The following is a 12,087-nucleotide window of genomic DNA, read 5'->3' on the forward strand; positions in this document are numbered from 1 at the left end:
CATTGGTTCCTACGATTTTCTTTCCCTAATTCTGACATATGAACAAGTATCACCTTAGTGAGAAGTACAAAATAAATAAATGTAAATGACTATTTTTTAAAACATGTGTAGGTTTTCTTGTGAAATGATTGTACAAAATAAGTGACGGACTCTGCCAGTTCAAGGTCAGTCCGGATAGTAGTCACAGATAAATTGTCTGACCTTGATACAGACAAGGAAGATGTTAAAATGAAAATCAAAAGTTCCTGGTAGCTTCAAATCTTATATAAACAATTTTCACTTAAAATCAGATTTTTAGCATTCTTACTGTCTAGTTGTTTGAGTTACTTATAAACTTATTCATTATTTACTTATCAGGAAAATTTAAACTTTTGAGACTGGTAAAATATTCTAATTAATTAGAAGGATCCCATAAGTTTGGTAAATAGATGATCCACATTATAGTAATGGAATTAAGAGTTTAATAATTATGTGATATACACTTTATTTGCATTTTAGATTTAAAGTTTCAATGTAGTAATGGTACAACAATCTAATAGTGTAAAATAGAAACATGGATTTAATTTGACCTTTAACAAGAAACCTCAGTGGAGCAATATGTGAGTTAGCACCACTAACAATGTTTTAATAATGGGTTCATTTCTTTTCTGTCTACATTTATAGTAACATGAACGACTCTGTATTTTACTTACTGAAGATGAAATATTTGTATTCTGACTATGTTACTGATGTTTTCAAACACATGTCAATTCAACTTAATATTTGGGATAATATTTCCTGTATAACCAAGTAGTCTTCTCTCTATAACATCCAAACCATTGTCATCCTGCCCTCAATTTAGCTTTGCCTAAGAACATATTTTTTGATTTCACTTGCTAAGAGGTTGTTCTCTTGGTCTCTGGCTGTAATCTAGAAAATGTCATCCATGTTCATCCCATGAAGTATGATATTTATGCCTTTGTGAACAGAGTTGGAGCAACCATGAGATAGGGAAGACTTTAATTGCTGATCCAGGGACTGGAGAAGAAGCTTACTCAGTGGTTAAGAAAGACTTTTTCCTAGTGCTCACATTGGGTACCTCCTATCAACCTTTAAGTACAAAGGACAGTTGATCCTCTTTTTGCCTTCATTAACTCTACACTACTTACAAAAAATATAGAAATAATTAAAAACAAAATGTTTCTTTTTTGTTTATTTATTTATTTTTATTAGAAATGTGATATATACTCAAAGTGAGCATCTGAAAAGCACAGAATGGTATCATTTGGGAGAAACAAATTATTCACCTCTAACCGCAGTCTGCTCACATTGTTGCTCTTCTTGCTTATTCATGTTTATTTGTTTGTTTTCAAACTGGACTCTCTGAGTGTGGCTGTCAACGAGGGGTGACTGAGAAGCCAAGGACAATGCCACTGGGTTTTGATTCTACAGCAAGGACTGGCTTTGTGGGAGCCTGGTTTGTTTGGATGCTCACCTTCCTAGACCTCAATGGACTGGGGAGGACCTTGGATTTCCCTTGGGGCAGGGAACCCTGACTGCTCTTAGGACTGGAGATGGAGGGGGAGGGTGAGTAGAGGGAGTGGGAAGGAAATGGGAGGTGGGGAGGAGGTGGAACTTTTTAATAAATAAATAAATAAGAAAAATGATTTACAAACAATCGTGTTTACAATTATTGAAAGCAGCATAATAAACCAGACAGTGGTGGTGCACACTTTTAATCCCAGCCCTCAGTACTTCAGGAGGCAGAGATAGGCAGATCTTTATAAGGCCACCTTAGTCTACAAGAGCTAGTTCCAGGACAGGCTCCAAAGCTTCAAGGTTTTTGAGAAACCTTGTCTCGAAAAAAACAAAAAACCAACCAACAAACAAACAAACAAAACCCCAAGAAACAAAGAAATCACCGTAATATTATTTCTTCAGAAAAATATCTGTGGCATCATTTTCTGTAACACTTATTTTCAAAATGAGGAAGGCCACATGCTTTTCTGTGTTCCTTCCCCACCCTTTTGGAATTTCAAATTGTCCTGTCGAGAAATACCAAAATGAAATTGTCCCATGTCATGTATTAAATTTTTTATATCCTCACATAATTTGCTAACACTACATTGAATCTGGTGTTTTCACACCATGTAGAGTTTCATGGTGCACCTTGTGGATCACAAGATCTCAGAGTATGGCCACATCAGGAGTCTCCTTCTTTATCACCCACATGCATATGTCCTCAGATGTACAACCTTACTTATAAAAAGTGGTGAGAATATGATGTCTCAACTGACACCAAAATGAAGATTTTTGGCAGATTTTTAAGCAGTACTTCTGATCCCCAAGAGCCTGAATGCCATCTTAGATTTTCTGTTGGAAGTTACTCAGTTGTAAATTTGCATTTAGGACATGGCACAATATTCTGTGTGCATTGTTTGAATGAGGACTCATGATAAATATTCCCATGATTTGCTTCTAAACTGTTTTCTGGTTTTTCAAAAATAGAAATCCAGACTGAGCAAAGATAATGTTCCTGAGGATACATTTCATTTCATCAAAGAAGCACAAGACAATAACAGTCATTTGGAAGAAAAATTGCAAGCCCTGTGCTTTTATTCTGTCAGAAATCTCTCCCAATTCAAAGCAACCCTCAGACTCAGGCTAAAAGCCCAGGCCTAGCTCAGAAGCCCTATCTCCTCACTAGATCCTCCAGCAGAGAATTGTTGACCTGGCACTGTTACTCTACCTGGTTACTTATCCTAGCTATAATTATTTCTGGGTTTCCAAGGAGGAACCTAGACATGGCATCTACATCATGTACGATTGATACTACTGTTGCTTGTCCCCAGCTACCATGCCACATGTTCATCTGACCAAGATAGGACCTGTCGTAGTGGAGTCCTTATAGACCCTGTCTCTCACCAACACTATCTCTGGGTTCTCATAAACCAGCTATAGTGTAAGCTGATTCTGCAAATCTCTGGAAATAGGTCTGGAGGAGATGGAAGCAATATGGATTGGTGGAAGCACTGATTATAATTCAGCTCTCAAAGCCCAATTAAATATTAAAAGGAACACCCCCACGTCATAAAATCGAACAATCTGCAAACTGAAGACACAGCCCCTATTTCTCTGCCCATGCCAATATAAGCCTGCACAGAAAGCTTCCTACAGAGACTCAGGAGCAGCAGGGGGCTCTGAGGACAAATGGGGGCCATTGCAGGAACATTTGATGAATGCTTCAGAAGCTATGCATTTATAGAATGTGCTGCACATGCCAGTTTTCTAATAAAGGAACATATGACTTCCTCTTATAACCAAAGATATCTTTTAACAACCCCTTTTCACTGTCATGTTATACTAAACTTATTAAAGTTTAAAACTAAATTCAGTTTTTCTCACAAACCCTCTAAGCTATTCATTTATTTCTTTCTCTATACAAATAGAACATTAATTTCATATTATTTAATATATATATATTTATATATATACACATATATATATATATATGTGTGTGTGTGTGTGTTTGTATAGGTGTGGCCCTGTGTGTGTGTCATTATAGATAAACACTTTTTAGCAGAAGTCTGTAATTATAACATTTATTATAAATTCAGTAAGGAAATTTGGGAATTTTGTCTAATCTAATCTGTAATACCTCCACCTTATTTTTTCTCATGTGATGTGCAAACCACAAATTTTCTGAAATAATGTGATTTTCTGAAATTTGATTTGAAAATGTGTCACCCACAGTTTCTTATTTCTAAACACATAGGATTCCATAAAATTGTGCAGTCATTATTATTTCTGCAAAATTCTATTTTTAAACACTTGCATTTTGATAAAAATTCCCTTTCCCTTGGAGTCCGATGTAATGATATCTCGGCAGGTATAATGTGTACTCTCAGACCACAAAATCATCAGCCAGTTGTGTGCACATTCTAGCTGATTGCAGCTGCTTTCCTGCATTCATCTCTCACCAGTACTTCCCATAGACAAATGAGTTCTTTGATTTTCACAGTGTGTGCTTTTGTTGGTGCTCTTGCTGCCTAAACATTCTTGCAGTATTACTGCACTCCTTGGGCACTCTCTCTTGCTGCTGATCAGAAGGACCTGGTGTCTCATGTGTGAGCTAGAGAAGTGTCATTCAGAGAGGCAGTATAGACAATGGGCTCTATGTTAATGGATCTTGAATCTGAGGTACCTTTTAAAAGGAAATGAAGATCTGCACACCTGAGGATGAGTCTTCTCTGTAAACTTTTACAGTTTCACCAATAGTGTGCAATGAAACTTTGGAGACCAAATTGACTATGTTATTAAGGTCCTGAGATCAGAACACATAATAGTGAATTTAACAACTCCACACAATGATGAATGCAAAGGATCCACTGTCGTGCTATACAGGGTCAGACTAAGCAGAAATATAAATATCTGTTGGTGAACCAAGATAAGCAAGGAGAAATGTTAAAAGGCATTGTTTGAACTTCAGATATATTAGAACCAACATCAAGATTTTCTAATTCTCAAGAAATTCACTATTGACAAAGAGAATGAACATGGTATTGAGAAACTAACACTATATTCAAAAGACTATTAATATGTGCCTACTGGCATAAGTAAATTATTAAATAAACAGTACAGACAAGAATCCTCCTCTGAAATAGAAAGTAAGTGCCAATAGTATGGGGATTCCTTTGAAATTCTCCATATTTTGTATGCCCTGTGATTATATTTTGTAGGAATAATTCAAAGACCCTACGAAAGAAGTCTCATTTTTCTTCTCAAGAGTAAGTCATTATTATCATTTGCCTGAGATAAATCTGTAAGATAACACTTGGATCAGGGAAAGAGAAAACAATTAACGTTCTCTTGGGTCACCATCTCTCTGGCTTCCATCCTCTGGTCTTAGGATTTTTTCATTTTGGCCAACGCATGTGCACAGAAGAGGATGCAGAAAGCCAACATTTCCATTCACCACGGTAATCTAAATTAAACCCTAAATAATGAATTGCCTCTTAACCAATGGAAAGACTGCCATTGACCAAGGAAAAGAATGAGAACAAGTGTTGTGGGCATGGGAGAAATGGTTCCATGTTCTCTATCAATGTGAAAATGGTTCAACTATGAAATTATCAAATAATGTGTTGGACAATCAGGCAATTAAATTAAAGACTATGTTATCCAGCAATCTCACATCTGGTTGTGTAAACAATAAAAATAACATTTTCATTGAAAATAGAGTTTCACATTTCTCTTTATTTCCTGATATCACAGTCAAAGTGCTTGCTCAACCTAGATGCAATAGGAAGAGCCTTGGATTTGCCACAGGGCAGGGTGCCTTGTCCTCTTTTAGGATTGGAGGGGAGAGGGAAGGGAAGTTATGGACAGGGAGTTGAAGGGGCAGAGGGAGTAGAAATTTGATTTGGTATTTTTTAAAGTAATAAAATAATAAAAAAGAAAAAAACATTGATATTTGGGCAAAGCCTGAAATATATGCTAAATGCAGTTCTAGTGCATGGGATCCATTATACTAAGAGAATCTTTTTAACCTAATATTCAAAATCAGTATTTATTCAATCAGTTTCAAAGTTTATTCAACCTATCTTGTGCTGCCTATTGTCCTAGACAATGGGCTACAGAGATATGTACGTATTATTACATTTCTAAGGATTTGTGGTCCAGTAAAATCAAGTATCTAATAAGAAAATATAATAAACTTCTGTTTTCACCAGCAAAAAAGGAAGTCACATACCAGTTTTCCAAGATTGTATGAAAAATATGCAATTATTTTTGTGATCTTTCACAAAATCCTAAAATCATAATCAAAAATCAAACAAACCAAAGATGAGACACATTGAGTATAATGTATAAAAATGTTCTTATAACACACAGGGCATCCTGAACAAGGGAGAAAAGCAATTAGAGTAGTGGCAGGTGCCCATCAAAATTGACACATGGTGGCAGGCCCCACAGTGTTAAGACCTGTCTATACCACTGCAACTCATACAGAATATGCTCAGAGGAAGAAGGGACACAACATATGGGGTGTTCAATATGAAAGAATTGGTGGATATTCACTGGGATTAGCTGAACAGATTGTTTTGAGATATTGTTTGCCATTCCCTGATGATTTGCAGTACCAAGGCATGGAGCAGAGTCCTAAATCCCCTTTCTCTATGGTGATCTTCACCACAAGACAAACACTTCCCACTGTTTAAGCATGTCCTCCTCTCCACTTCTTCTCATCACTTAGGGTTCTCTGTCGTTTTATTGCTTCAGGTAACAGAACCCTGAAGACTGGTTCCATGCTCTGCTTTTTACGAGGTGTCATAAAGAGCTGACCCTCCATCCCTCACCAATGCTACAACCATATTTAGGAACCTGCTAATGCAATGTGCTTCAGGTGGTAAAGAAACAAGGAAGGACATATTAAAGTACATAATGACAAAGACACAAAAAAACAGAAAACAGGAATTAGTAAATATACAGGTGTGGTGTCCCTGAGTAGACCACTGAGTACTCTGAGACCACTTATGAGTATGAAAATCAATCTCTTGAATATTTTCTCACATAAAAAATTAAAATCTTTTGCACTAAATGTTTCTGAGTTGCATCCTCACAAGTTGGATTTTCTAAGTGAGTGATAAGAATAAAATTATCGTCAATGACAACAGAAAGAATTTTAAGTAGTTCCTTAATCCTGATTTTACATCAGGAAGAGCCTGAATTGCATCTTTTTTGTTTGTTTGTTTGTTTTTCAAAACAGGGTTTCTCTGTAGTTTTGGAGCCTGTCCTGGTACGAGCTCTTGTAGACCAGGATGGTCTCAAACTCACAGAGATCCGCCTGCCTCTGCCTCCTGAGTGCTGGGATTAAAGGCGTGCACCACCACCGCCTGGTGCCTCTTATGACTAAATTCCATCTAAACACTCTACTGGGATTTATGAGGATATGCACGGAGAATGTGTTATCTTCAGTTATCGGCACAGTGTGAATGTAGAGTCACTTAATGTTTTGCATGTAAGATCTGCACAGTGTGAATCCTACAATTTCCTGTTTATATGCAAGTGGGAATCTAGACAGTATCAGAAAAATTTTACTCATTTTTTTATCACCAACTTCTCTAAGAAACACAAGAGTTCCCTGTCCAAGGTACAGCTGAAGGAGTTAGGACCTGGTCTAGTGCAGCCCTCACCGACCCTGTCCCTCACATGAACTGCATCTGGATTCTCGTTAACCAACTATGGTATGAGCTGGATATGCCATCCTCCAGAAAACTGTCTGGAGTGGATGTGAAGAATCTGCAGTGGTGGAAGCACAAATTATAATTCTGATCTCAAATCCCAAGTCAACATCAGCAGGGACACCTCCTGCTGCACAAATTCTAATTGTTCTTAATGATAAAAATCCTGAGTCAGCTATCAGGGGCAAAAGCTGACAGATCAGGAAAGCAGAGTATTCAGCCCCTAGAGAGTTTTCACCTCTACCAATGCTCAAACCAAATGGGGAAGATACAGTCTCTAAAAAGCCTCTGGATGCTGTCTCTCCAAATCCTCAGGCTGCCTCTCTTACTGAGTCCTCAGAATGCATCTGAGCTCTTGTCTCCTCCTGTCTTATATTCCTCTCTCTGCTCAGCCTGTCCAGCCTGTCTCTGCCTCCCTAGTCTGGGAGTACAGGCATATGATCCCAGGTACTGGGGTAAACTTTGCGTGAGTTCTGTTTCTGTTTTGCACAGATTCAATATCTTATATCCCAGGGTAGCATCGCACTCACAGAGATCTGTCCACTTCTGTCTTCCTAGTGCTGGGATTAAAAGTTTGTGTCACCATTGCCTGGAATCTATGACTAACAGGTGGCTTTGCTCTGCACCCTGATCTTCAGAAAGTTTTATTTGTTAGATCACAAACAAAATATCAGAGTTATGTTTTCATAAAACTGAACAATCTGCAAACTTCAGACACAGCCATGTATTACTGTGGCAGAGATGCAGTGAGAGAACTTCAGTGTGAGCTTGAACATAAACCTATATACTCAGAGCAGCAGGGAATGTTGAGGACCAGCAGGTACTTCAAGAAACAGTGGTGGTCACTTCAGAAACTAGAAAGTTCTGGAATATGCTGCATTTATACTTGCTTGATGCTATAACCTTGTTTTTTCTTTTATACAGGGAAATCTTCTAGAGTACACTTTACTCTATATATTTGTCATAAAATGTTAGTCTTGATTTTCAATTACACACTAAACATCTGTGTTCCTCCACAATTCTCTAAGATGTCTAATTGCTTGTGAGACAAAACAGCACATTAATTTTATATATTCTATATATGCATATATATATATATATATATATATCATCAGGAGTCTGAAATTACAAAACTTGCTGATTGTAGATTTTGTAAGAGAGTTTAGGAATTTTGGATAATCTTTAATTCTTCCTCTTTGTTTTTAAACTTGTGATAGAGAAACCACAACTGCCCTGAATTGATGTTAATTTCCAAAGCTACCTTAGAAAATGAACCATCACAGTTTTCTACTTCTAAACTAATGGGAACATAAAAAAATGTACAAGTTGTTATAACTGTTGCAAGATTCTTTTTTGAACATTAGCATTTTTGTCAAAATTAGCTTGCACTTCAAAATCCAAGTTAATGATTTTTCTATAGGCATATTGTACAACTGAGACCACAAAATTCTCAGCCACAATTATGCACATACCAGCAGACAGCAGATCCAAGCCCTGATTCATCTCACTTCAGACTTTCCCATAAACAACTGAGTTCTATGATTTTCACAGTTTGTGCTTTTGTTGCTCCAAAAATTACTCCTCTGCACTCTGATGTTGCTGAATGGATGAGCCTGGTGTCTCATGTGTGAGCTAGAGAAGTGTTCTCCAGAGAAGCTGTATTGCCTGTGGACTCCATGTTGTTGGATCATAGGTTTGGGAGAGGTTTAAAAAGGAAAAGAGAATATTTTCACACAAGACTGAGGTTTTTTTCTGAAATTTAGGCAGTAAAACCAAGAGTGTGTAGCAAAACTTTAGAGATCACATTGACTACATTCTGAGAATCCTGTCAGCAGAACACATAGCCATGAACTGAATAACTTCACCTAATGTTAAACACAAAGGTTCCACTGTCATATTTTCCAGGGTCAGTGTGGGGATCAGCTTACATGGTTGTTCCTGAAATGGATGAACAGGGTAAATTATTTGATTAGTTGGTTGGACCTAATATATAACAGAAACTATACCTCTATTCTAATCCCAAGGATTTTACTTTTGATGAAGAATATCAAGAACTATTATGGAGAGCTAACGAATATGAATTAAAAGACTTCACATATTCACATTAAGGTAAATATTTTATTAAACAAATAAGCACAGACAAAGTTTTCCCTCTGAAATAGAAAATAATTAATGATTGTTTATAGAGATGCCCTTGAAATTCTCTTCTCTTCAGTATGACCTCAGATTATTTCAAGATAATTTTAAATAAAAGGGCATACTTAGATGTCACTTATGTATAATCTAACACCAGAATAACTGTTATTGTAGCATGAGCCCTGAAAGGGTAGGGCAAATATGATATGATTTCCCTCTAATTCTGATTGATGATGGGATATTGTCACCTTAGAGTAAAGTAACAGCTAACCAAATGTGAAAATATATTTTATAAATCATATATAGGAATATCTGCAAATAAATTTTTTAGAGTTAAGTGAAGGACCCCACAAGTTCTTAGTTAAATGGGAAGATGGTCCCAGTTAAAGTTGCCTATGAAGTTATTTGATATTACCAACGTTCCTTAATTATTCACTATTATTCACTTTCTAAGTTTTTTGTTTTAAGACTCAGTTTTACAGTTTTTACTAATTTTCTTTATTCATTTGTTTAGGATCTCTCTGCATGTGATGTTTTCCATCCCACTTTTCCCACATCTTCCTATCATAGGACCCTAACAACCTTAATCTTTTTTAAGCCTAGTTAGTGTTGTTCATATCTGCATGTATGTGAACCCAAGGACTGCAACATAGGAAATACACCAAGGACCACACCCTCAAAAAAGGGTGACTATATCCCTAGTCCAGAAATATAAATTTCCAACTTCTCTCAGTAAGAAATAGGGCCAAGTAATTATCAGTCCTATCTAAACTATGGTTTTCACTGGTTTGAACCTAGTTGCATTCATACAGACAACAGCAGCCATTATACAATCCACGATTGTAATATCCATGACATGTCCAGAAGATAGCATTTCACAGTGCCCCTCCTTGTGTTGTACTCCTTACATTATTCCCATATCCTCTTAAACAGTATTGTCTGAGCCTTGGAGGAACTTGAATAATACTGGAAATCTTACATCACACAATATATTGATGATTCGGAAGGACAGTATCTGTCTTATAGAGAATCCAGATTTTGTGTTTGAGACTCTGTGTGCTTGGTGCTCTGGCTTCTGTTTTGTAGGCTTAGAACTAGAATGGAAATCAAAACAGGAAAAGACATCTTAAGTGAAGGGTAAGAGGGAAAAAGCACAGGGTAATACAGAGGATTTGAAAGGAAAAGTTGGGTGTAATGAGAGAAAGAGACTGTGTGGGTAGAAAACATGACAATTTGGAAAAATAAAAACAATGTCTTCTGAAAATACAAAATTGATGCAAAAGTTTTGTGTTTTGTTACAAAAATGCATTACATGTCCCCATTGTGCTGACTATATAAATACACAGAAATAAAAGCTGATCTAAGAAAGCATGAAGACAGCCATGTGTTGACTAGTATCGAGAAGGGAAAATGAAGGGAAGAGTGGGTAGTAAAACGTGATCATACGAAGAATTTAAGGATGCAAACAATTAAGTGCTGCACATAAATATGTACTTACATCAATCACTGAGAGGAAGACAGACAGCAACAAGAGCATTTTCTATGCATATGTTGAAAAGGGAACTAAATACAGTGTGGTGAATCCCTAATAAGGAAAATGTGTACACAGAGTTACATTAATGCTTCAATTTCTATAGCTTTCATCAGTATGTATGATGTCTTATATCTGCTCTGAGTACTGCCTTCTGCCCAGGTCCAACCACAGAACCTGTTATGTCAGGAAGATATGCAAATAAGGCTTCTTTGTGCCCATAAAATCCAGCCCTGCCCTGACCCTGCAGCTCTGGCAGAGGAGACAAGCCCTGAATTTCCAAGTCCTCCGAGTCAGGGTTCAGCACTCAACACAGGACTCCACCCACCATGGATTTATGGCTTATATTGGTTTCCTTTGTCCTTATATTAAAAGGTAATTCATAAAGATGAGAAACTGTGTGTTGTGTGGACATGAGAAGAGGGAAAAAATGTCTTCTTTGTCAGTTTTCTAAAAAGAATTATTTGTGTTTACAGGTGTACAATGTGAGGTGCAATTGCTGGAGTCTGGAGGAGACTTAGTGCGGCCTGGAAAGTCCCTGAAACTCTCCTGTGAAGCCTCTGGATTCACCTTCAGTGATTATGACATGAGCTGGGTCCGCCAGGCTCAAGGGAAGGGACTGGAGTGGGTCGCATACATTACTACTGGTGGTGGCACCTACTATACCGACGCTGTGAAGGGCCGGTTCACAATCTCCAGAGACAATGCCAAGAACACTCTCTACCTGGAAATGAGCAGTCTGAAGTCTGAGGACACAGCCATGTATTTCTGTGCAAGACACACAGTGAGTGAATCCTACTGTGAGCTCAGACAAAAACACCGCAGTGGGGACCACGGGACCAGCAGGGGGCGCTGAGAGCACTTAGAGATCTGGGTCACAGAAGAGCCTGCTCAGAGAAGCATGGAGGACTGGACTTCTCTGTGTCTACACTGCCTCTCCATATCTCACTTATCAACTCATTCAATTCCTTTGCCTTAGTGATTTTATTCTATACAGAATCACAGACAGAGGAAGCTTGGGAATCAAGAGAGTACAGAACACAGGTACAAACTATCTCTGCAGTAACCAAAGTAAAAAATACCTGAATAAATAAACTTATTCCAAGTACCAAATGTAGTATCAGAAATGTTTATTTTTGTGATATTCCTCCCCGATTTTAGTAACCACAATGATAGTAACAGACAAACCTAAGATGAGAT

General features: G+C 37.4%; 1 gene segment (V, D, J or C); it reads left to right on the plus strand.

The window, feature by feature from the left end:
• Positions 1-11,142: 11,142 nt before the first annotated feature.
• LOC148120359 (Ig heavy chain V region 345-like) lies at positions 11,143-11,758 on the plus strand. The segment is given in 2 exon segments: positions 11,143-11,262; positions 11,364-11,758. Coding segments are annotated over 2 exon segments (426 nt in total).
• The last annotated feature ends 329 nt before the right edge of the window (positions 11,759-12,087 follow it).

This window comes from Myodes glareolus, chromosome 11, assembly GCF_982192425.1.
Source record: "Myodes glareolus chromosome 11, mMyoGla1.1, whole genome shotgun sequence".
NCBI lineage: Eukaryota > Metazoa > Chordata > Mammalia > Rodentia > Cricetidae > Myodes > Myodes glareolus.